The sequence below is a fragment of the Cheilinus undulatus genome, linkage group 16, assembly GCF_018320785.1.
Source record: "Cheilinus undulatus linkage group 16, ASM1832078v1, whole genome shotgun sequence".
NCBI lineage: Eukaryota > Metazoa > Chordata > Actinopteri > Labriformes > Labridae > Cheilinus > Cheilinus undulatus.
In genome coordinates, this window is record NC_054880.1 from 22818112 (window position 1) to 22844074 (window position 25963).

General features: G+C 38.0%; 1 protein-coding gene and 1 non-coding gene across 5 annotated transcripts in view; one reads left to right on the forward strand and one right to left on the reverse strand.

Annotated features, from left to right (window-relative positions):
• ptk2aa (protein tyrosine kinase 2aa) overlaps positions 1-23843 on the forward strand; it is a 95603-nt gene extending 71760 nt beyond the window's left edge. For all 4 annotated transcript variants that reach the window (XM_041809142.1, XM_041809141.1, XM_041809139.1 and 1 more), the window contains 17 exons: positions 169-253; positions 860-960; positions 1725-1840; positions 2704-2804; positions 3090-3179; positions 3333-3537; positions 6114-6225; positions 6333-6407; positions 9804-9914; positions 10539-10643; positions 15760-15822; positions 16922-16961; positions 18231-18334; positions 19974-20129; positions 20329-20409; positions 22123-22208; positions 22299-23843. In XM_041809142.1, coding sequence (XP_041665076.1) covers positions 169-253; positions 860-960; positions 1725-1840; positions 2704-2804; positions 3090-3179; positions 3333-3537; positions 6114-6225; positions 6333-6407; positions 9804-9914; positions 10539-10643; positions 15760-15822; positions 16922-16961; positions 18231-18334; positions 19974-20129; positions 20329-20409; positions 22123-22208; positions 22299-22425 — 1758 coding nt within the window. In that variant the 3' untranslated portion in view covers positions 22426-23843. The remainder of the gene's footprint in view (positions 1-168; positions 254-859; positions 961-1724; positions 1841-2703; positions 2805-3089; positions 3180-3332; positions 3538-6113; positions 6226-6332; positions 6408-9803; positions 9915-10538; positions 10644-15759; positions 15823-16921; positions 16962-18230; positions 18335-19973; positions 20130-20328; positions 20410-22122; positions 22209-22298) is intronic.
• Positions 23844-24798: 955 nt separating this feature from the next.
• Positions 24799-24871, reverse strand: trnav-cac. The gene has a single exon. It is a non-coding gene; the product is annotated as a tRNA-Val (tRNA).
• Between the last annotated feature and the right edge of the window lie 1092 nt (positions 24872-25963).

Consider the following 25963-nt stretch of genomic DNA (forward strand, 5'->3'; position numbering starts at 1 on the left):
CTGTTTATTGTATTGAAATACTGATGTAGCCTTGCACACAACTGTACATTCTGTGATATTCCATTAGTGTTGAAAAAAGTTTTTTGTTTTTTCAATAAAGATTTCTACGAGTCTTATAATTTACTTTTACTTTACTTATTTTTGACTTGTTTTCTGTGCTTTCTGCAGGACAAACCCTCTCTACCTGTGGCTATTAAGACATGTAAAAACTGCACGTCAGACAGCGTCAGAGAAAAGTTCCTTCAAGAAGCATGTAAGATCACGCTAATTTTAGCCTGATATGAAACACACTTGTTGGTATTTCAGTAAGGACCACTTAGTCAAAAAACACACATAGTTTGCAGATATTAATGTTTTTATTTTATTAGCAGCTATTATTATTCATTTATTACTGGTATTCATGTTTGGCTCATGTCTGTTCTGGGATCCCCTGGCCCTCCACGAGCCTTTGTGGGAAGCATCAAGCAGGAACAGTACATGTTCCTGCCTTTCCTGTGCATACAAGTAAAGCCTGAGGTAGGGAGAGAAGCAGCAAAAAAACAGGGCAGAGCAGGCAACTATGGCAAGAGAATTAGACTGATTTAGTCAGTTTTAGCATAATGGAGGAGCTGGGAGGGAGGAGGGTTGCAAAAGCAGCTCGCAGAGAAAGTAGGAAAAAGAAGGTATACTAGAGCAGCTTAAAAATGGGGGCATGAGTGCATTTAGTCAATAGGAAGCTGGCAGTCAGCTGATAAGGGCTTGCATGAGATCAGCTGATCTCAGTGAAATGGCAGCGCTTGACAATGTGGCCTGCCTGAACTAATACCCAATATATGTACTGAATCTGTTCATGATTTTATGTGTCTTTTCTCCTTTGCAGTGACGATGCGTCAGTTTGACCACCCTCATATAGTTAAGCTGATCGGAGTGATCACTGAAAACCCTGTGTGGATCATCATGGAGCTCTGCACACTTGGAGAGGTAAGCATCAGCAGAATCCTAAGTTTACTTATTTTTTTCCCCTCATACTAAGGAAATACTGATCTGTAGTACAGTTTCATACACTAAATACTGGATTGGACTTCATATTACTGCTGACAAACTCTACATATATTTAACTGAATAGTAGACGATGGTAGAGTCCATACTGTGGGGTTCCATTTTTAATCGGCCCACAGAAAATTCAAAAGATAATATGACATATGGTCTGCATTAGAACATGAAGCTTGTGCTGCACTACATGGTGCTGCTGTGTTAATTCTGTAAACTGACATTTTGATAGGAAGAATGTGTTTTTCTATTGAGAGAAAAAATTAAATGTAAACATAATACATCAAAAAATAATAGCAATATCTTGATTCATAATGCCCTGGTGAATAAAGACCAAAGGATCACAGCAGCAAATAGCAGCATGAATTGTGCTCCTTTGTTTCTCTATCTACTCTGTCTTAAGGTCTGATTTACGAAGCATATTGTGGTACTTGTCTTCAAGCACCCACACTCCTATGTTTTCAGTTTGGTAGCATCCTCCAGTTTGCTCTTGTATTGTGTCCAAGTGTGTTCATTCAACTTTGATATCCCACCTTTATACTTCTAAGTTCATGTTCTCTCATTCAGACGTAGTCATTTTTGACACCAGAATTTACCTTCAGTGATTAATAAGGCTTTGCCTATCTTGAATACCCTGTAAAATGATTCTCAGTATTAATCCCTGTTAATCTGTCCCCCTTTCTCTTCCTGTACAGCTTCGCTCATTCCTTCAGGTGAGGAAGTACAGTTTGGATTTGGCCACTCTCATTCTGTTCGCCTATCAGCTCAGCACAGCACTGGCATACCTAGAGAGTAAACGCTTTGTCCACAGGTACGCTAACACACAAGTTCAGACAACTGAATAATAATCACAGTATACCAGTAGAACTGGATTGACAGTGTTATTGCTGCAGGAGTCCTATCTAATAAACAAAGAATGTTTCAAGGGTTTTGTTTGCTCATTCTATCATGTGATATTCTTGTGACACCATGAATATATCTCAAATAACTTCACCATTAATCTATTCACCAAAATATTAATATACACTCAATAGACCACAACCATTTCACAACTTTTTACAGCACTGGTAGACTTCTATTTCAAGAAGATAATTTGGACCAGTTTTCATTCTTTTTAAATACAGGACTTTCTGCTGTTGTTTTTACATTTCTTTCTCATCAGGGTTGAAAATACCCTGGCCAAACAACACACTACAGCAGTGGTTCTCAACTGACCTAGAGTCAAGACCCATTAATTACCTCCTTAATTTGAAATTGCTACTGAAATTTCTGAAAAGTTTCCAAAGTTAATATAAAGTGTATTTAAAGACAAATGTTGTTTGGAACTTAGATGGAACAAAACAAGACTGAAAAAAAAGGACAAAAAAAAACATGTTTAGTTTGTTTGTATGAAAACTGAGTTAAATCAGATGCACAGATGTATGTTCACTTGGGGCTTTTGTACATAAACAACTTTCTGTCACATTTGATTTATCCAAACACATGTTCATGACCCGCTTTCAGGTCCAACCCACCAGTTTAAAGCCACAGCACAAAAGCATAGTATTAAATTTGAAGTGGTTTAGGACAGTGTTCTTGTTTTTCTCTTTAATCACATCAGCCATTCAGAGATCATTGACATTATGAAGAACTGTATCTATGACATGCATAGTGACAGTCACTGTTGACTTGCAGGGACATAGCAGCTCGTAATGTGTTGGTCTCATCAGTGGACTGTGTGATGCTCGGCGACTTTGGTCTGTCCCGATACATGGAGGACAGCTCATACTACAAAGGTAATGACATACAAACACTGATACACTGCTTAGTACTGACACTGAGTAGCTAATCACTGCTACAGTTGTCAGTGTCTTATTACAGCTGTTTCAGTGTATGTGAGGAAGTTTTCTGGTCATCTGTACTTTACCACCATCAAAAGGTTAAATGGGGGTACTGCAATTTACTTAAAAGACATTTTGCACATGATGGCTTTTTGTGAAAACGGTTTCTGTTTTTAAGGTTTCACAAACCTTCTATACTCTTCAAGCCCTCTAAATGTGTCTGTTTACCTTTTGTCTCAGCTTCTAAAGGTAAACTCCCCATCAAATGGATGGCGCCTGAATCCATCAACTTCCGGAGATTCACCTCTGCCAGTGATGTGTGGATGTTTGGTGAGTTATGATACTTTGATGCATGGTTGTGCTTTGTTAATCATATTATTACAAAGTAGTTTTATAAAGTTACACAGCAGTTACACAGCAGAAATATCAAGTTTTTCCTTTGTCCTTAAAACCTCAACTGCTTGTTATTCTGTCTCTCTGCAGGTGTTTGTATGTGGGAGATCTTGATGTATGGTATCAAGCCTTTCCAGGGAGTGAAAAACAATGACGTGATTGGTCGGATAGAGAATGGCGAACGACTGGCTATGCCTCCTCAGTGCCCGCCCACCCTCTATAGTTTAATGACCAAATGTTGGTCATATGACCCCAGCAAGCGGCCGCGATTCACCGAGCTCAAAACACAACTCAAGTAATAAAATGTTTAAAGGATTAATTTAAAGCATTGTTACAGTTAATTCACTTGTAGATTAAATTGCTGCTGGTCATGATGATGACAAACCAAGAGACTTTCTTTGCCCAGTGAGACTTGATGTATTTATTTTCCTTTTTTAGAAGTATCAATAAGTTTGAAGATTTTTTTATTCCTTTTTTTCCAGTTGCAGTGGTGGAAGGTAGTCATTATTGTAATGAACTTACACCTCTCTTTTGCCACATTTCATTTTAAGATATTGTACCTTGTACTCTAGTATCACAATAAGCTTAAATGACTAATTTCAAATGTTTTTTTTTTTTTCATTTTCAGTACCAGTCTCTCAGATTTGATAATTAACAGCTTTTCTTCTCTTTTTTTGTCTTTATTATGTCAATGTCTGCCCATACAGTACCTATAAAAAGAACTCATCCCCTTAAATGTTTTAACCTTATATTGATTTCATCAAACAATCATTATTAATGTAATTTGGCTTTTTTTTGACAAAAAATGAAATTACAAAAAGCCTCTTTAATGTCAAAGTAAAAACAGATTTCTACAAAGTAATGTCAATTATATAGAAATATGTTATGTAAAGTAAGTGACTGTGTAAATATTCAACTGAGACACTGTGTAAATATTCAACCCTCTTCAAGTCAGTTTTTAGTAGATACAGCTTTGGATGCAATTACAGCACAGAGTCTGTGTCTGGACACTGCAGATTTACTCCATTATTCTTTGTAAAACTGCTCAAGCTCTGTCAGGTTTCACAGGGATCTGGTGTGAACAGCCCTTTTCAAGTCCAGCCACAAATTCTCTGTTGGAGTGAGGTCTGGGCTTTGACTTTTGACAGTGTTTTGCTGGAAAATAAATCTTCTCCCAGGCTCTAGTCCTCTTGTAGTTAAGTAAGATTATCCTCCAGGTATTTCCTGTTTTTTGCTGCATTCATGTTACCCTCTACCTTTACAAACCAGGGCCGGCTGCTGAGAAGCATCCCCACAGCATGATGCTGCAGCCTCACAGTGGGGATGGTGTGTTTGTGGTTATGTGCAATGTTTGGTGTCTGCCAAACATAGCATTTTGTCTGATGGCCAAAAAGCACCATTTTGGTCTCAGCAGACCAAAGAACTTTTTCCCACTTGACCACAGAGTCCCACATGCCCTTTGGCAAACTCCAGTGGAGATTTGATACGAGTTTTCTTCAACAGTGGCTTTCTCTTTGCCACTCTCCCATAAAACATTGACTAAGGAGGAACCCGGGCAACAGTTGTTGTATGTAGAGTCTCTCTCATCTCAGTTGCTGAAGCTTGTAACTCCTTCAGAGTAGTCTTGGTGGCCCTTTCTCACTAGTCTCAATCTTGCGTGATCACTGGCGATGGTCTAGGCAGATTTACACATGTGCCATATTCCTTTCTTTTCTTGTTTAACTGAAAAGAAAGGAAGGATGTTAAGGGTCTTGAAATTTTTTTGTATCCATCCCCTGTCTTTTACTTTTCAATGACCTTTTCTCTAAGTTGCTCGGAGTGTTCTTTTGTCCTTGTGGTGTAATGGTAGTCAGGATTACTGGTTAAACAGTGACTGGACCTTCCAGTCATAGGTGTATACTACAATCAACTGAGACACATTCACTGCACTGAGGTGATCTGCGTTTCATTAATTGTGAGACTACTAGCACCAGTTGGCTGGACCTCTGTTGAATTAGGTCAGTCACTTTAAAGGGGGGGGGTTGAATATTTATTCAAAAACATATTTTACATTACATGTTTTTATTTAATTGACATTGCTTTGTAGAAATCTGTTTTCACTTTGATATTAAAGAGTTTTTTGTATTGTTTTTGTAAAAAAACAAAACAAACAAAACTAAATCATATTAACTATGACTGATTAATAAAATCAATTAAGGGTTTAATTACCAAGGCGGTGAATCCTTTGTATGGGGACTGTGTCTTCTTTTTTTTCACCAAGCCTTTGCTTTCAGAGCAAAATTCATCCTTCTCATTTTAAAAGTTTATGTGACATTGTTGGTCCTATTGTTTTTTTTCGTAGTATTTTAGAATATTTTGAATACTTTTTAGGGTTTGTACCATTATTTGGGCAGAAGCATTATGGTAGGTGTGTAGGTCAGTTTCACAGTTTGACTGTTTTAAGAATTAACAAACAACAAACTAATCAATTAATCAAGAATTTTCATATCAGATTCATCCCTAATAGATATTACTTGTAGCAGTTCAGCAAACAATAGTAGTAAACCTTAGATTAAAGAAATTAGCTTCACATCAGACAACAGTAAAATCCTCTGATTACACCACTGTATGGATGACAGTAGTCCTGTTGTATAACATAATAGCTGTGTGGGATATTTTCTGAATTTAGGACTTCTGACTGAAAAAAAAGTCAGTATTTTTCATGATTATACATTTTCAATATTTACCTTAGCATTTTTAAGTTGCAGACATTAATATTGCCATTCATTTTACTTTAATAAAGGCAATGAAGAAGTCCTCCATTATTACAGTTTATTGAATAAAGGAGAATAACATTCACTAACATGGATGTTTTTGTGTGTAACTTTGCAGTACCATACTGGAGGAAGAGAAGCTCCAACAAGAGGAGAGACTTCGAATGGAGATGAGGAGACAAGTCACCGTGTCCTGGGACTCTGGAGGGTCTGATGAAGCACCACCAAAAGTGAGAATAAAAGATCACATTAGTGCCTCTGTTGCTTGATTAATTTTTGTATGTAGGTCTGTTTTTTTTTGCTGCTGATATTTGCTTGTGTATCTTTCTGTCTGCAGCCCAGTAGACCAGGTTACCCCAGTCCTCGGTCCAGTGAAGGATTCTTCTCAAGCCCCCAACTCAACCACTTCCCGGTACAAAACACACACTTACATTTATACAAAAAAACATTCAGAGATACAGTTCAAATGGGAAGAATACTGGGCTGCTTTGTGGCTGCAGTAGTGCTTTCCGTTGACTCCTTTTAACATGGCAACAGCAGCTGTGTTCAAGACTACAGAGAGGAAGATGAGGGGGGATGTGGACTCTGCAAGGGTTTGTAAGAGACAAACACCAAGCCAGAAGCAGTCATTAAGGAAAACAGAATTGATAGTTGTTTTTGTAAATCAGGAATCAAACAGACTGAAAAAAGCAAGACAAGGAGTTCCTATATTTCACAAGTTAAAAACATTGATAGGTTTTGGATCAAAATACCAGAAAACATTGCTGCCAGGCTCGAGAAAGTCTCCAAAGGGATACACTTAGGTGTCCCATATTGAGCCCTTCATCACGGTAAAGAAGACGGACTGAGCTCGAGAACAGCAGGCGTGGGCTGCATGTTCAAAGTTAGCGAAAATACGAGAGACTTTCAGAGCACTTATTCTTCTCCCCATAAACCGAGCAGACAGCAGGCATTTCCTGTAGTGCTGAAAGCCACACACACGTACGCATAAATACAACATAGCCACTCTCTCTCTCTCTCTCTCTCTCTTTTCCTTAAAAGGATCGCACAATTTTGCTATGCTATTTAAGTCAAACTTGATCATATCACAAGGAGTAATAACGAATTATTATAGTAATTATTATTATTATAGTAGCATGTATTACACATCAGACTGAGGGCAGCTAAACACAATCTCCAAGTGTGTATAGTGGTGCCATGAAAAATTAACAACTTCCTAAAGGTCAAGGGTTTTAAGTGAAACCTTGATTTTTATCTTTTCGTTCTCCAGATTGAGAAGATCGAAACAAAATCTGTTTGATTGCCCGTTTGTTCCAATCGATGCTATTTCAAAGATGATTCTCTCTTGCTTTGCTTCAGTCTGGTTTTCCAGACTTTGATTTTTTTTTTTTATCCCTAATAAAAACTCCCTAAAGTGTTAAATAATACTGAAAAATTAAAAACTACTGCAAAGTCATGGTTGAGTCCAAAACCAGTAAATAAAGGAAGGCTTGACTTATACATTTATGCGTTTCCTTATTCATAATAAACTCCTTCTTTTTAACCCTTTGGTATCAATATAGACATCTTTGTCCCAATGAGTCAATTTTCACTGATATTTTAACAATGTGGGGTCATTTTGGCTGTTTTAACACAAAAAGCAGGATTTTTATTTATCTATTTTTATTTTTTAGAGATGCATGATGTTCTTGCTATCAGCAGATACTAGCTTAAAATCTGAATTATCGGCAGATATGAAAATTTCTGACGATATTTGGAACCAATATTTAGTCTGTAAAAATCTGCCTATGTCAGCTTTAAATACTGCCTGTTCAAACAAATAAGTTAGTGGAGTGAATTTATAAATAACGACAAATTGAATGTAGGCAGAAATTTATCCATCTTTTTTAATGTATTCATTCGACTGTTGAAAGTGTATGATCTGAACCTGCCCTGCCTGCTTAGAAAACTAGTTTCTTTACATTGAGCGACTGTTAGGTCATCTGCAACCCTGGTAGGGCAGGATTTATAAATGATGATGATTTGTTTGAATTTATTTGAATCTCGAGGATCATTGAGGTTTCCTAACCTTGCAAAGCAGATGGACATACCCGTTTCCTTGTTTCTCACTGGCAAATCCATCTTGCAAAGCTCCCATCTGAACTGTTTGGGCCCAGTCAGAAAGTGACAGGACCAATCAGTGACAAGGGGCAGGCACACTTTCAGGTGCAGCAGAGTCGTGACGTAAACAAGCAGCGGCAAGAACTCGTGCAGTTATGGAGGAAGAGATTAGCGTGGATGCTGCTTAAGCACCAGTTTTATCAGAACTTGACAACATTTCTTCGTTTAACGAAGAACAAAGAACAACAGTGAGTTGTTTTCTTTTCGGAAACGACAAGTCAAGTACTTACATGTCTATAGTTGCCACGTTTCACGTTATTCCTCAGTAGCTGCGTACGCGCAGCTTGATAGTGGCTACGTCACGTGTTTTGTTGCTCTGATTGGCCCGTAGAGATGTGATGGACACAACGTTCATCCAGTCACACTCTGAGTTTTTTTTCAAAGCCTCTACCTTTTCTCAAATGTTTCCTATTGAAACTTTCCCAGGTTTCCCTCATTTACAATGATGTCGAATTACAAGATAATAATAAAAACAATAAAATTAAAACACCACTACCAGCAAAAATACATGTAGATAATAATAATAATGACAAAAGTACAGTTACAGATTAAGAATATTGAATAAATCTAGTAATAATAAACAAAAGTCCACAAATATAATCCCAAATATTCATTTACCAAGTAAATTAACAACTTATTACCCTCACATTACAAATAAAAATGGATTTATGCCATTTAATTTTGATAAAACTGTTATAATGTTGTATAACAAATGTATGTTAAATTTACATTTATTCCTACCGCTTCTTTTTCCTTATGATTCCATCAGAAACATAAAAAACCTTGAATTTATAAATTAAATTATGCTGAAAAAAATTCTCTGTGAAATAATAACTGATACAAACCAAACAAGTATAATAAAACTGTTAATACGTTATAAAACTGACCAACAATCATACATCTTTTACTATATATATTTATGATGGAAATTGCTATAAACTAGTAAAATTTGCATCTGGATCACTTTTGAAGTGTTTACAAACCTGTAGCAACATCCAGCTACACAATAGAGTACTGTTATCCTTTATATAACAAGCTGTCGAGAAAATACCCTTAGTATCACTTGCTAGATGTTAGAGCCTTGTGTCTAAATATAGACACCATTTTACACCCCTAAACAAATGTATGTCTAAATATGGTTCCTCCATTTTTCTCACTAAAATATCAGTTACTGCTAGAAATCCTTCTCAAACAAAACCCATCGTAATTTTTAGCACTAATATTCACCTGCATAATGTGGAAGTTTTATCAGCTTACCATAGTTTGTGAAGATGTTTGGGCCATTTGTGTGGGGCATAAAGAAATGTAAAACTGCATTTTGCAAGTTCTGGGGGAAACAGGAAGTTTGAGACTCTCTTGGCCACTGCTGATTGTTCATATAGTGTGATGTCACTCTTTGTGACGTTGACTGAACTCTGATGGTTTGAGAAAAATCATTCTGGTTCTACTGTATCACAGAGAGTTGAGTGGAGGCCACACAGGAAGTCAGCTGAAGTGACCATATATGGTTGCTTGCCCTATAAAGGGGAATTGGGTTGAACATTAAGGCCATAGTGTATAAATAGAAAAAATCCTAGACCATTCAGACTTCTTTTCGATTCTCTCCCAGTCCTCACCTCCTCCTCTTTCTCTGTCTGCCCTCTCCCAGCCGTCAGCCCACGGTGGTGTTGGAGGAGTGGGAGGAGGCAGCTACCCTCCTTCTGATTCCTGGAACCAGCACAGACCTGAACACACAGCGCTGTGGAGCCCAAACATGGAGGTTAATACATGCACACACTCAGACTAAAGCCTGCTTAAACACAAATTAAAGCAGTTTATATAGTTTGCATTGATAAACAGTTTCACAAGGACATTTTAAAGATTACATCACACCTTTGTCAAGTGGTGAGAGTATTTTCTGTCACTTCTCAGCCCCAGTCCGATAGAAACCCACAGAAAAGAATCACTGATACAGACGTATACTGACATCTGTGTGATATAACAGAAGATGTTGATCAGCCTTTTTTTTAGTTGTGAGCTTAAAACAACATGCCTTATCTTTCATTTAAGTTTATTTAATTCACTTTTCATTTTAAATAAGCATACAGTGTTTAAATTCTGGCATTGAAACCATATGTTACAATTGTTATTACAGGTAATGGCTCAAAATAACTGCAGTCAGGAATGATAGAAATGGCAACTTGATCCCTGCAGTAGTTTTACATACTTAAGATCTGCACAAAGCTACTGTGTATCAAAAACTTAAGGTCACATCTTTACTGTTCTGAACATGTTTCCTCCGCCTCTTCTCTTTGAAATAAAGTTAAAAGGTCAAGGTTAAAAATTGCTTAAAAAAAAATCCAAGTGCAAGAAACTCACATAAGGACGTTGGGATTTCCTACAGGAAAGTGGATGTGTGGGTCAGGCTCTGATGGAGGAGCGGCTGATGATGCAGCAGCAGCAGATGGAGGACGACCAGCGGTGGCTGGAGCAAGAGGAGAGCTTTATGGTAATCCATTAATGAAATAAGAAAGAGATTTTTTATGATTGCTACGTTAAAAGTTTTTTTTCCTGTGAGCTTTTGCCTCATTTTGAGCCAAGAACTATTAAATAAATGGGAGATTCCAGAAATGTTTCAACTGCCTCCTGAATCGTAACACTTTGGACTGAAAAGCACTGTTGGAAAGGTTAAGGCAAAGATATCTCCACAAATAATATTTATTATAGAAACCAAGAACAAGTTCTCCCCACAAATTAAAATTACATCAGACTGAAAGTGAAGATCCAAAATGTCCCATCTTTTAGCTTTTTTAGCTTGTGAAGCGGGCTCTCCTCACCTAAAAATCTTCAAAAGAAATCAGAAAAATCTTATCAACATTATTTTAAAGGTACATTATGTAGAATGTTTGCACTGAAATGTCTAAATCAAAGAACTGTTAAAATGTTGTTAATTATGTAGTGTATATTAATGTGTGACATCTATATTTGACAGTGAATGACATTTCTTCTAAATATGTTGATGGACTTTTTTCTTTAATTGAAAATCATATAACATAAACTGATCAAAAACACAGAATACACAAAACTGTGATGAAATAAAATAGAAAGATAAAACCTTAAAAGAAATAGCTCACGTTTATAATTTCCTTTCAGGCGAAGCCTATATTCCCAGATCCTATAAGACTCATGTTCCAGAGTTGAACAAAGTCTTTTTGTTTGCCTTTGGCAATATAAGTTAGTCTTTCCAGTCCAATCAATTCTAAGAGTTCCTTTATTCAAAATCTCAAAGGAGGTGGATCCATACTCTTCCAGCATAGTGCAATAGCTCTCCTTGCTTAAAGAAGTCCAAAATCCAGTAATTTTGTCTGTTTCTTTGTTTGAATAAAGTCCTCTGAATATATCCCAAGTACACAAAGGTGGACATCTAAAGCAGTGGTTCTCAGCTGGCCTGGAGTCAGGACCTACCACTTCCTCCTTATCGACTCGCCGTGACCTAAATTTCTGAAAATTTTCAATCATAACCAAGTGATTTTAATGAGAAATTAAGCAGTTTGGACTTGAAATAAAACAAAAGACAAACAAAACAAAGACATATAGACATATTCTTCGAAATAAAAGTACATCATAATAACTTGTCACATAATTTTTCCAGGCACACATTTGTGACCCAATGAAAATGGCTTTTCGACACAGTTTTGGGTCCCAACTCACCAGTTGAGAACCAAGGAATTTGGATGTTAAACACCTCTGACAAACATTTTACAACACCTTTAAACAGTTTTGAATACTTAGATAGTACATTTCTTATTGAACAATAATTATACCAGACCAGACTAATTGTGACAGCCCTCTGCTGAAGCCCTATTGAGTTAACATGAGTTCCCAAAACCCCATGGCCTTGGAACATCTGCCTGGACTATCACCAGTTTATTTAAAAACAGTTTAACTGGTACATCTGGACTTCTGTGTGAAAAAACTAGCTGGCTTCAGCATTGCCAATGATAGTACTTATGTGTCATATATAATGCTGTGTAATCTAATTAATTATAGGCTTTGTAATTAATTAATTGCAATAAATTACATTTAACTATAATGTAAGAAATAATGAAAAAGCAACATAAGTTCAATGGACAGAATAATGAAAATTAAGAGCACAGAGTTTTTTTAGCAGTTGTTTTTTATGTAATTTTCAAAGCTAGTTTGGACAGTTGTGTGATGCAGCAGATTATGATTAATTTACATAAATTCTTACCCCAGATGATTGATAAATCAAAATTAATCACCAATTTTGATAGCACTGTTGAAGTGTTTTGAGCTCATATCCACAAGCCTCTGCTACCCTCGATGCCATCTTTTGTTGTTGTTTTGATTGAGCTCCCCCTGGTGTTTGAACTTACATACTCTGCATTTGACTGAAATTATTGTAATGATACATAAAATGAAGAAAATCATGTTTAATAAACTGCATCCATTTTGCTTTTCTAATTATTTAACCATCTCCATGTGTGTTGTGTGTGCCAGATTAGGAACAGGAGCTCTTTGAACTGTCTCTGTTTTAGTCAAATGAACCTCATCAGTCACTGCAAAAGTCAGAACTGTTGCAAAACAAAACTGCTGTTTTTCCTCTCTCTTTTTGGGACAGATTGTCTCTCCTCTTATTGCCTTTATCTGCTGTTTTTACTTTAGAGCCAGGTGAAAGAGAGTTGGAAAGAGAGGAGGATGGAAAAAGCACAGAGATGAAGGATAGGGGTGATGTTTTCATTTCATCCATCATTACTCTTAATGGTAAATCTGGGCAGGTTGCTGAATTTTAGACCGTTAATACTTCCTAGAACAGGAAATCTCTAAGGATAACTTGCCAGACTGATATCCTGATGTCTTATTTGTAATCTGGTTACCACTGGAGACAGAAATTCAGTCCTGACTCTGTTAATTGTGTCCTTATCTAAAAGTCACAGTTGTAGGTGCTAAAAAGTCTCTGTGTTTGGTATCTCTGATAATCAGTGTGACACTCAGCTGATTTAAACACAAAAAAACCTTCAGACATTTTTAGGCAGTGTGCTTTGTGGACACGGCATGCTTCCCACAAGAAATTCAGCAGTTAAGGTTGTAGCTGGCTTATTGGCCGGGGGCTGGCCATGGTCATGATCAGTTATTGCTTTCCGGCTGTGGAGTATTGCCACCTGTGCGGAATATTTGAGAAAAAGGTATCACATTGTATTCAGTAGGGTTTTTACATTTTGATTCCACTAAAAAAAAAAACTCTCACATTTCTCACATTAGCACTACTTGATTTTTCTGATCACTTTTTTTCATTCAGTCTCAGTTAAGTTTCTGATCTACCAAAAGTGCCCCTTTTACATCAAAATGGGAAAAAACAGTAGATCAGGCTTAGGACAGAAAAAGAGGAAACCAACTTCATAAAATAATGTTTTTAAGAGGGTCACTAAAGCTTTGTGTCATAGTACACTGTCTTCTTCTTGCTGAGTGAAAGTCCACTCTGTCTAGAGTCCATTCGTTACTGCCTTCTGTGCCATCAGCTGGCTGGTTGAGCTTATGGCTGGTGCTAGTTGGGATCTCGTTAATTCCGGGGTCATATTGGTCCTGACCGAGGGTTTTCTGTTTTACAAGCCTGGAAGAAGCCACCTCACCTCCGTTACATAGGCGTTCTTCCCATGCTTGACCCCTTGGGCCTTCAATAGCAGTCTGGTCTGGAACAATGCATTTCTTTTTTATTAGCCAAGCATCAATAACTGTGACTTGAACTTTTGTAATCCAGTGGCTGATACAGCCTTGTTGTGTTTTATTCAGTCAGGACCACTTTGTCAAGAAACATTCATGATTTGTGGTTATAAATTTTCACTTTATTAGCAGTTATTAATTTGCTCTTATTGCTGTTATCTTATATTTGTAAGTAACAGGAAAGTATGAACAACACATGTTCCTGCTCTCCCTGTACCTACAAGGAAAGCCTGAGGTAGGGAGAAAAGCAGCAATAAACCCAGAGCAGAGCAGGCATCACAACATAAAGATGCTGATTAAGTCAGAAGCAGAATAAAAGATGAGCTGGGGTGGAGGAGGGTTGTAAACAGCAGCTTGCAGAGGGAGCAGCAAAGCATAGCCAGGCTAGAGCAGTTCAAATATGGCAGCATGAGTGCAGCTGGCTGACTTGTGCTATAAACTCAACTTTTAGTGTAGAGGATTAGTGTTACAGGGTGGCTGTAATGTGCACTGTAGACATAAATGTCACATTAAATACTGTAGCAAATAATTCTAAAGCTCATTTGTTGACCAGAAAATCACCTGAGCCCCACTGTGGTCCTGACCCAGACTTTGGGAGTGAGTGGGCTAAATGACACATTGTACTTTGAAGGATGGTAGATGTTCTGAAACCCTCCTAAAGGGTTCAAATTAAAAATAGTTAGATTTGCTTTTTTGTCACCCTTAAGTGTTAGCTGGTGCTGTTGGTACCTCTTGCATTTAACACTTCACTACAGAAAGAAGAAACACAAGGATGTAAACAATTATCTACATTGACTTAAACATTTATTAATAATAGATAAAAGGTAGATATTAATAGTTGTAGTAGAGTTCGGTGAGTCCACAGCAGCAGGTCAAGATTTACCAGAGAAAAAACAGAGAACAAGAAGAAAATGTAGATAACGTCAAAAAAGACAGATGAAAGTCTGTGATGAGGAAAAGAGAAGACATGAGGACAGAAGGAGGGAGAGAGGAAGTGGGATTGGCAAGAGCCACAGAGAGGGTGGATCGAACATGGAGTCACCCATCAGATCGAGAGAGAGAGAGAGGGAGGGAAGGAGACAGAGGGAGATGGAAGAGATGGAAAAAGTGGGAGGGAGAAGCAGACAGGGAGAGAAACAGAGAGGCAGTTGGATCTTTTTTCTTCGTAGGATTTTGTCTCTGTGGCTCAGTGGAGCTTTTCCTCCTCTGGAAAAACTCTCTCTCTTTCTCTGTCTCCTTCCTCCTCCTTCATTCTTCTCTGACTCAACTTTTCTTCGTTCTTTTCCCTTGGTTGCACCATCTTCCACGTTTGCTCTCTCTCTGTACTTTTATCTTCTCTTATGTCTTGAGTTTTTCTTATTTCCCTCTCTGTCTTTCATACTTTCTGTCTCTATCTGTGCCCTTCTTTCGATGGCCTCCACTCTCTGCTCTCCTCCTCCCGTCTTCTTCAGTCTCTGTTCTCCCAGGATGCATCTCTTTAAGGCGTGCTTTACCAATACGGTACTGAAAGAGGGAAAGAGAGAGTCATGCTTGGTTATAATGGTGGACTATGTGCAAGGTTTTATTTGCTTTACTGATGCTGACTTTTTGGGCGGTGAAGGCAAAACTTTGTGACTGGTGCAGGTCTTATTTGTTTCATTTTGCTTTTGTGGATAAATAATGCATGCTTCTTGTTCAATAAGAGCTGCTTTGCATTGAGTTTATGTCTGTTAAATTTCTTACTGATTTTTTTTTGTGTCCATTTTCAGTCGTTTGCTTCTGTATTTTTAACAACTGAACTAAACTAGAACTACCTAGAGCAAATGTACTATGAAAATGCTCCAAAACAGATTCTTTTTTATTGTTTTAAGATCTAAATGTCTCTTTCTGTCTCCTCCGTGCAGAAGACAGAGTCCAGAAACAGCAGAGGAAGCATTGACAGAGAGGACGGCACACTACAAGCACCGGTTAGTCAAAGAGTGCATGGGGGTGAAATCTTGTTGTTTACCTGATTTTGTTGAGCTCCAGACCCTGATAGAAAGCATCGGTATAACAAATAGATTTAAGGGAAGCAAATGCGAGCAAAAGGAGAGAAATAGAGAACAAATAAATGTGCAAAGGGGAGGTAGAGGAACATACTCTGTCTACTGACAGACAGAAACAGAGAGAGGAAATAGAGCGGCTGGGAGAAGAGAAAGTATTTCTGTCTGGGTGCCATGGAGGGTACAGCCTACACACCAACCACATGACCACAGAGGGCTCATGGGAACTTTAAACCCAAGAGCACAGGCTGCAAAGAATAATTTCACTGTAAAAGTCAGTTTTAATGTCCCTAAAACGAGGAGAATTTCTGAGCAGAAAGCTCACATATGGTACCAGCTGTAGGTCTACAGTGACATTACTGTATGGATTCATAATATGAAACAACAGCTTTAAATGTGGGTCATGCTCTGTTTTGTAAATCCACTTTTCTGGCAAAATTTGTCTTATTCAGAGATTTTGTCTTGAGAGGCTTGTGTGGCATTATTACCACAAGTATTACTTGTATTACTATATTGGGTAGGAATGACTCCAGAGTGTGAAGTCAAACTTCCTCTGGGTTTGTTGTTCTCGGTTCTGTGTTGACACTGACGTGATAGAGCTCCTTTCAGCTTGGTTATGTGTCACTTAAGCTCGGACATGTTTCATACATTTTTTAATGTGAACTCCTCTGTCTCTACTAGCCCTGCCATGACAAGGAAATAGAGAGGAACACTGTATAAGGGATTAATATTGGAGTGTTGTCATAACAGCACAACCGAAGGAGAACTGACAGACTTTCCAAACTGAAGAGAGGATTTTTTCACACAAACGGCTGTGAAACAAAAAGGAGGGGCACGGGAAGTGGGGGCGCTGAGGGAAGAGGGAGGGGAGTAATAAGGGAGGTATGGTCAAAGAGCTCAATTGTTTTGGTCTGAAAATTAGCTCTGAAAGTTACCTAGTAAGCCTGTAATCACCATGTTGGGATGAAATATGACAGGAAATTTATCCCACTAACCTGTTATGTTTCTGTGTTTGTCTGAACAGGGAGGAAGCCAACACATCTACCAACCTGTAGGGAAACCAGGTGAGCAAAATTTCATCTTTAAATTTTGAATTTACACAGGTGAAATCACGCTCTGCAGTGTGGCATAAAAAGGATTTGATTTGCTTTATTTACACATTATAAAGTCCTTTTAAGCTGAAAAACATGTATTTAGTGTACAAAATTGTTCTATGTAGAGGGCACGATCTCTTGCTATAACTACTATAATGAATTAAGGATTAACATGCTCCTTAAACTGCTACCAGGATAACAAACAGTTTTATACACTTCTGGATTTTGATCTCAGGTATTACATTTTAATAAAATGATCAGCACCTCAAGTATTATGCTCAACTAAATGTTTTTAGTCACATACTTTCTGGGATTGCATTCTTGTGACCTATCTGAATAAATTCATGCCTACATCCTACTACACAAATACCCTGTTGTCACTGGCTATACTGAAAGGCAGCTGTCTGCAGACCTCCATTAAGAAATGCACACTTGGACATCCATAAACTCCTTTTTTTTAAAGCTCCACTGAACACACCCAACTGACAAAGTACAAGGGACGATCCTAGGGGCACTGTGCTCCAACCACTTCCGTTGCCTGCTGTCTTTTTTAATTGAAGTGTCTTTTCATTTAAAACTTAACTCCATAGTTGTAGGTACTGAAAAGTAAACCAGTGTTTCATTTTTGTGGATGAATTTCAGGTATTGACAGAGACACCCTGTTTTAAAATTGCTGTCGTATACCGGCTTGTGCCTCTAGCAGACAGCAGCCACAAGCAAAGCATTTTAGGAACCCCAATACAGCACGAGGCTGCAGTATGTCGGCACTTTTAAACAGCTTCTCTATCCCAAAATGTGACATTTATCCACCAAAATGAAAGGTTAGTTTACTATAGAGTACATACACCCAATGGAGTTAAGTTTTCAAGACACCACAATACAAAAACAAAAAATAGGAGGGAACGTGCATTGGTTTATAAGTGTCCAAGTGCTCATGGATGTCTGATGTCTGCAGCTAGGCTCTCTTTGCTTCAGTTGACATTCTAAATACTAGAATAATGGCATTACCTAACATGCTAGCATATTTCAAGCAGACGATTTAAGGATGGTAAGCCAAGGCAAGGCAACTTGATATATCGAGCACCATTCATACATACAGCAATTCAAAGTGCTTCACATACTTAAAGGAATGCAGCGGTTATTAACAATGGTAGTTCACAGTAAGTCATATAATGCTAGCAGTAGTTAGCATGCTAACATATCACATACTCATAATACTTGAAAACTTCTTTTTCTAAGAACATGTGGCTCCTCCAAAGAAACCGCCTCGCCCTGGAGCTCCTGGTCACCTTGGAAACCTGGCCAGCCTCTGTCCTGTTGACAGCTATAACGAGGGGGTTAAGGTAGATATCCACATGTACAGCACACATTTATTCAGCTCTTGTTCTTATGTACCGCTAAAGTTTGTTGTGGTCTATTTTACTATTTTAATCCTGCATGCTTGGCTTGGATATTTTCATTTCGTCATATCTCTTTTGAATTGACTTTGATTTTGCTTATGGGTTGCATGTTGTGTCACCTTGTGTTTGGCTTTGCCTAATGTGCTGTCTCTCTTCTCTCCCTCTCTGTCTGCTCCTCCCCCTCTCTGACATTGACATCAATCCATTCGTTCTGCTCATTTCTCTGTAACATCCTGCCATCTCCTTTTTATTTTCTGACCTGTTTTTCTGCATCCATTTATCAATCCGTCAAACATTTCCCACTCCCTGCATGATCTGCACACACCAATCCCCTTCAACCTCCTCCTGTCAAATACACCTCCAACCATCCCCACCTCCCCTACTTCTCCTCAACCTCCCCATAGCCGTGGAGGGTAAGATGATCTGTGTGTGTCTGTTGTCATGGTAGAGTTAGTGAGTTAGCTGATAGTTACTAGTATATGTCTGGAATTGTTTTTCTTTATCAGAGATTAAACAGAAGAGTATTTGGGACTGTCTCTTTTTAGGCTCTACAATGAAAACAAGAGTTAAGGTGGTTAATGAGATTTCATAAAAACTCCAAAAGCCAGTTTATCTTATATAAAATAATGGTCTCCTTGTTCAACTTTTTCCAAATTTAAAGTAATGGATATTATTCAGAAGGCTTTTGGAGACAAAAACCAAAGTTTTTAGAATGAAATGCATCTCTGGTAAAGAATTAATTGGGCTAAAATTCAGAGGTCAACATAACACTTTTTATTGGATCGATTTCCACACTAAAACAATCACTGTGTTTCTTCCTTTGCATCTGTAGACGTTAAGTTAAATTAAGTAGTGTTACTGTAGTTCTGTAGCTACATGTAGTGTTGTGGATTATTAGTTCCATTCCTTATTTATGTAAAAGAAACACACACATAATCATACATTAGCTTTAAAGTGTTTTAATTTGTGATACAGAAAAGGCTGCTGGTTGTATTTGTTTTAAAGCTCATACAGAAATGTGAGTGACTCATTGCTGCTGAGTTTCCATTTGAGCCAAGCCTTCTCCTGACCTCTTTCTCTCTGAGGAGGCCAACAAATAGTTTCATTCCACTCTTTAATTATGCCCCCAGTTAATGTCTTCACCACACTATTTGTGAACTGTTTCTTAACCTGCATTGATCGATACTTACCAGTAGGCGCAACAAAGATGTCAACTGATCATAATGTACGTTTTCTTTTGCTTACAAACATTTAAACATGAAGCAGTCTGTCAAACTGTGCTAACCACACTACATACTTCATGTCATAGTAAAAGTGCAAATGTATTTAATGTGATAGTAAAACTGCATGAAGACAGAGAAAATGTGTCTGTATGAGCATGTAAAGCTTGTCTACTGCTGCCCCCCAGTGTTGTTTCCATCTAATTACAGCAATTTATTCATAACAGTAGCAATAGGAGCTTTTCTGTAGGGATACAAACTTTTTAATATAGTGATTTTTAAAATAATAATTACTAGAAGAGAACCGTCATAATACTTCTTGATCCTTGCAATAACTCATTGAACTTTCTTCACTGGTCCAGCTGCAGCCTCAGGAGATCAGCCCGCCTCCCACCGCCAACCTGGATCGTTCTAATGACAAAGTGTACGAGAACGTGACAGGGTTGGTCAAAGCTGTGATCGAGATGTCCAATAGGATTCAGCCTGCAGCTCCTGAGGAGTACGTCCCAATGGTCAAGGTAGGCTCTTTAGTTACTCCTGGGGGGAGAAAAGGTTGAGGGCAGTGCTTTAATAAAGTGGTCATGTTTAACCTTGGGGTGGTCTAACAGAGAAAACTTTAAAATGCCAGTTTTTCACCTGTCTAAAACTGTCATTTAAAAGAGCATACAAACTGAAAAGTGATGTAGAAATAACCACAGCTGTGTTTTTTTTTATTAGGAGGTCGGTTTGGCGCTTAGGACTCTGCTAGCAACAGTGGATGAGACACTTCCTGTGCTGCCAGCTAGCACACACAGAGAGGTTAACACAAATACACACTCAAACTAAAATTAAATAATGAGTATTAAGAAATCCATCCAGAAAAATAAAAATCCATGAACACAAGTAGAGAGTTAATTTATCAGGAAAACCTTGATGTTGAATTATGTGATGCATGCAAACACGTTAACGATGTATTTACATGTATGAGATATATATTGTACTTAGAGATGCACAGATGCATCGGTTTACCATCGTTATCAGCTAAAATTGGCAATTTTAAGTTACATTTTTCATTAATTTTATGTAATTTTGATTTTCACATTGGAAATAATGACATCAATCCTAGATGTTTATTTGTTGTAGCATATCAGTTTTGATTCAGCCACTTAGAACATTTAACAGCTGATTTAGAGATTTATCATTGTTCAGAAGCTGTGACCTGTTGGGCAAACTCTGACCTGTTTTATGGTGAAGTAAAAGAAAATGTTGACTTAACCCTTTACCTACTGACCCAGGGCTGGCGCTTTGTTTTATATGTCTGGAGTATTATTACCGTAACTCTGTCAAAGTTTGTCTGATCAGAAAAATTGGTTTGGTTGGTACGGGCTTGGTACATCTGTTAGAAAAGAACATAAAATCCTAAATTTATAGGCTGAAAGTCGTGTAGCTCACAGTTTGATCCTTCTAGTGTTATTAAGAACTACCTGTGAACGCTGGTTCAGCCTCAAACAGGAAAAAAAGAGGAAAACATTTTTTAAAAAGATGCAAAACAAAAAGCAACACCGAAATGAACAGTGTGATATCTTCTGAGACTAAAAAAATAGTACATTGTAATAATGAAAAAATGTGTATTTTAGAGCCTTTTTAAGGTTATTTTATTTATGAGTTGTGTAGTGTGCAGTGATGTTGTCACATGGTTGGTAGTAAACAGCTCTATGCAGACATGTAGAGAACGCTGGCTAATGTGTGCATTATTTGTGCAAAATCATGACTCTTGTTTGTCATTGAAGGACCACAGAACAAACGCACAGTAAACAGGATGGAAGTTGTAACGGAGTCAGAGCAGAGCACCTAAATACACAGATGTAGCTGCTGTTTTATAATTCTGTGTATCTGCTATAGCCTGTAAAATGCATCAGCCTTGCTAAAGTCCTCAACCCTCTCTGCTTTTACATCTAGAAGCTTAAAAAAAAAAACAAGAAAAAACAGAGATGTTTGTAAGAGGAAGAAGTTGGCAGGTCTTGTTACTCTTCTGCTACTGGACACATAGTTAACTTTTCCTCTTTGTTTTGTTGTCTGTTTCTACTTCTATGTCGGTGGTTGTTTAAAAGCACTTATCAAACGGTTACAAATGTTACTGCCCCTTGGATTGACAGGCAAGACTGTCATTTGTGATTGCCATTTTTCACCAGACTACAGGAAAGAATTTAGACGCATTTGTCATGTGACTACATGCACTGAACCAAGACCTCAATGAACACAAATACAGTCACACCCTAGACTTCATTATAGACATATGCTGCTCACACAGCAGATTTTTTCATGGCAGTAATTAAAGGGATACCGTGGCTATTTTTAAATACTCCGGGGTAAAGAATTGCTATATTACCACCCATCGTTTCTATGCTTCTGTTGAATTTCAACCTTCTATTTTGTAATTTGTCTTTTATGACTCAACTAACTTCAGGAATATGCATTATTATTGTTTTCATCTTTAAAAATATGTTGACTTTTTTCTCTGCGTTACCACAGATTGAGATGGCTCAGAAGTTGCTGAACTCAGATCTGGCTGAATTAATATCAAAGATGAAACTGGCACAGCAGTACGTCATGACAAGGTAGATTGAAAAAAAACCCTCTGACATTTTAAACTGCTGGTTTTCTTTATTTCTTTACAGAAACATTGACATTTTGTCTGTTCTGTACAGTTTACAAAAGGACTACAAGAAGCAGATGCTCATGGCAGCTCATGCCCTCGCAGTTGATGCCAAGAACCTACTGGACGTCATTGACCAATCACGGCTAAAGATGATCACCCAGCCACGCCCACATTAGTTTTTATGGTTGTAGACTGAGAAAGTGCAGTACTTTTACCAAGTAATGAAGAAAGAGGAACTTTTGGATGGATTATCAATGCTGGAAGGATGAAAAATGAACTGATGGAGAGCAAACATGACTGAAACAATCAGCGTCCTCTTCTTTCTCCAACATTCGTTTCTTTCTTCTCTCTGGCGATGTTGGTCATGTGAGGTCATGTTTCAGTCAATACTTTTTGTACTTTTGTCAAATTATTATTTGCTTCTGTATCCAGAGACACACTCCTCTCCTCAATCACTTATCATAAAGAGATGAGTTTTTAAAAAATATCCATTACTTTTTTTTTTTTTTTTTACTTTTAAATGACTCAGTCAAAGGTTTCAGAGGCTTGCATGAAGGACTGCAGAGATATTTTGCAGATGGATATTCGCCGTAAACACAACAAAGCCTCACAGATACACAGGATGTTACAACTGGAACTGAAGAGCCAGGATGAGGAGGAAAATGAAGATTATGCATTAATATTGTTTAAAAAATGCTTTTATATCATTAATTATTATTTCTATTTTCAGCCATGGCTTTTACAGTATGTCTCTATGTCAGAACTTTAATAGATTGCTTTAATTACCTCTTGATATCATATTTCATGTCTTTTCATCTTCTTCTCTAGATCTCTTTATCTCAGGCTGCAAGAAACGGCTAAAAAAAGTTTGATAAGAAAGCCGAACTCTGAAGATCAAACGTAAATGTCACAAGCCACTTTTTTAAGTTAACTTACATAGAAAATATACAAAGAAGCTATATTTTTAACATGTTCTGAGGCATGAATATTTAGTAAGGGGATGGATGAAGAGGGAGGAGGCTAAGAAATGAGGGAAGGTTTTTTTGATGGCAGTCACCGCACAGACTTTGCTGTACAGTAGGTATCTGCCTGATTAACTTTCACAGAGTTGAAAATAACATTTAAACAAGATTACTCTGATATTAGTACACTCAGTTATTCAAAAACAATTTTAGCTCAAACTCACACGTCATTGTGTAATATTAAACCTACTGGATCCACACTGTAATAGGCTTTAATCTTGGCTTGTTTCACAGCTGCAGTTTCTGTAGAAATCAGGGATAGTTACCCCTATAACAAGGTTATTTTGTAGAGATTTTTACAGTATGGGCTGGTGACCAAATTAAGCCACATTGGCCCTCACCTGCCCTCCTTTTCCTTGTCTTTCTACCTCCACCAGTGGAGTTATTTATATCCTTATACCCTCTTTGCTCCTGCTCTTTCACATCCACATTTCTACTTTGTCTTCCTCTCTTCCCTCTCAGTTTCTCTCTCCATCCCACTGCCCCCTCTCCCCTGAGGTGAGCAGTATTCTCAGGAAGGAGTCACGTGTACAGTTGCTAAACCAAGCAAATAAAACACTGTTGTAAAGAAATCATGTGTGTCAGCTTCTTATGGCATGTTTCACTGCTTTTCCAATATTACTGCAAGCATGGTCTCTGGAGTGGGTACAAACTTTAGACAGCAGAGAAGTGAATGTCTTGCCTTTCAGGAGAAAGTAGTAGTCCGCGGAAGAAGAGGTGTTTCATCAATCCTTTCAGCTACCCACAAGTGTATTTTATAAACCAAGAAATCAACAGCACTGAAATTAATTAATCAGGTGGATGATTATGACAATCAGGGTGTAAAGCTGTCCAAATCTAAATGAGGATCCTATTTAAGAAGCAAAACTGTGCAGTAAAACATACATTAGTTATAGGTCTCTTTAAGTAGAATTCAAAATATGTTTAAATGCATGCAACATAAAAATCACAAAGTCTAAGAAACATCTTGAAAAGGCTTTTTGAGTGTAAGCACACAGTCCATGATCAGAAGAAATCTTCTCTGAGCTAAAGCTATATTGACAGAGGTACGTGGGGTCAAGACACCATTTTTATTTAGTGCTCTAGAAATCATCCATGAAATTTGTAGTCTATGGCACTAAAAAAAAAACCTGGTTCATTTTATGTCAAGGTTATAAACACTGGTGTAGTGGGGCCTGTAATAATAGGTATACTCCGTCCTTACTCTTACATTTAAGCAGTCTATCCAGCAAAGGATAACCGCCTTGGCGTGTGGGTTATAAAGTCATGGTAGACAATCTTCACTTAAAATGGGTCTATGTTATTTAACTTCACCACACGAGGAGTCATTATGTAATGAACAGCCATAGAAAGCAGATTTTACCATCACCACTGTGGCAAAGACTGAATCCTGCTCAATGCATTGGTAGTGTGGTATAGTACAGTGCTCAGAAGGGCTGTTCAACTGGGTATACCTTGGAGCAGTAATTGTGACAGTATGCTTTTGGTCATGCATGACGGTAAAAATGTCAAAGAAAAGTGCAAATATGTTTCCGCCCGGTTTCGAACCGGGGACCTTTCGCGTGTGAGGCGAACGTGATAACCACTACACTACGGAAACTGATGCTTAAAGTATGCTCTCAAAACCCAAGTTGATCATACCTTTAAAAATACAATGAGTGCTCTGATTTATAAGTCACTAAAAAGCACCCCTAACCACAACTGAGATGTAGATCAGGGAACAAAAACGTGAAAGATGGTTTAACGAAATGAAACATATTGTCAGGAGGAACACCTGGCGATCAAAACATTTCATTTTTATCACTTACATCGCTTCCCAGGGACTTCTGGCATTTGCAAATCACTTCCATATAAAGTATTTAAGAGTTAGATGTTACTTTTCTCCTTCCACCTCACCTTTACTCAGTGAAATACGTGAATATGAGCTCTCTTTGGTGGTGGTCCGTTCCTGTATCGCCCCCTGTCGGTGTGAGTGCAGCACGGCCATAGAGGGTCTTTTCGTGTGCGCTTTTCAATGCCTTTAAATGCCTTTAATTACTAGCACTCGGGAGTCGGTTTGGAAACGCAGGCGTCACACGCAAAACACCATGGCTTGGTTTGGCTCTGCGCGGTCAGAAGCCACAGTGCAAAAGCCCCACGTGTGCTGAGGCTGAGGCTGTAGATCCCGGCACTCTGGTCGGAGGATCGATTCCCGGTACCAGCTGTCCTCCTCACTCTCTCTATCCTCATCCTTACCTTTAAGATAGACCCTAAAAGCTGAAAAAAAAACTTTAATGTATTTTCATTGGTATGTTTCAAAACAAGTAAAACATTGACAGTAAATCAATCATTAAGCAACTATAGAATTTGGTAGATTAACCAACTCTACCACAGGACATGTTGGCATCCAGGTACTCTCGGGGATGAAGTGCATTTATCTGTTTTTGCTAACCTTTTTGAGGTAGAGGAATTTTAACTAATGTGTCCCCTCACAAAATAGCCACAACAATGTATTGTTTTCATGATGGTTTAGACTTAACATCAGAGAAGTTGCTATTATTCACCTATTTCTATCTGTACTGTCTTGGCTATTACTAACCGGGGTTTAAAGCAGATGGATAGCTAACAACTTGAAAACCTCCAGGAAGTACGAAATGTAACTTTTCTTTTCCTTTTTTGGAAGAATTCCTATCTAATGTTTTGTAATACTACA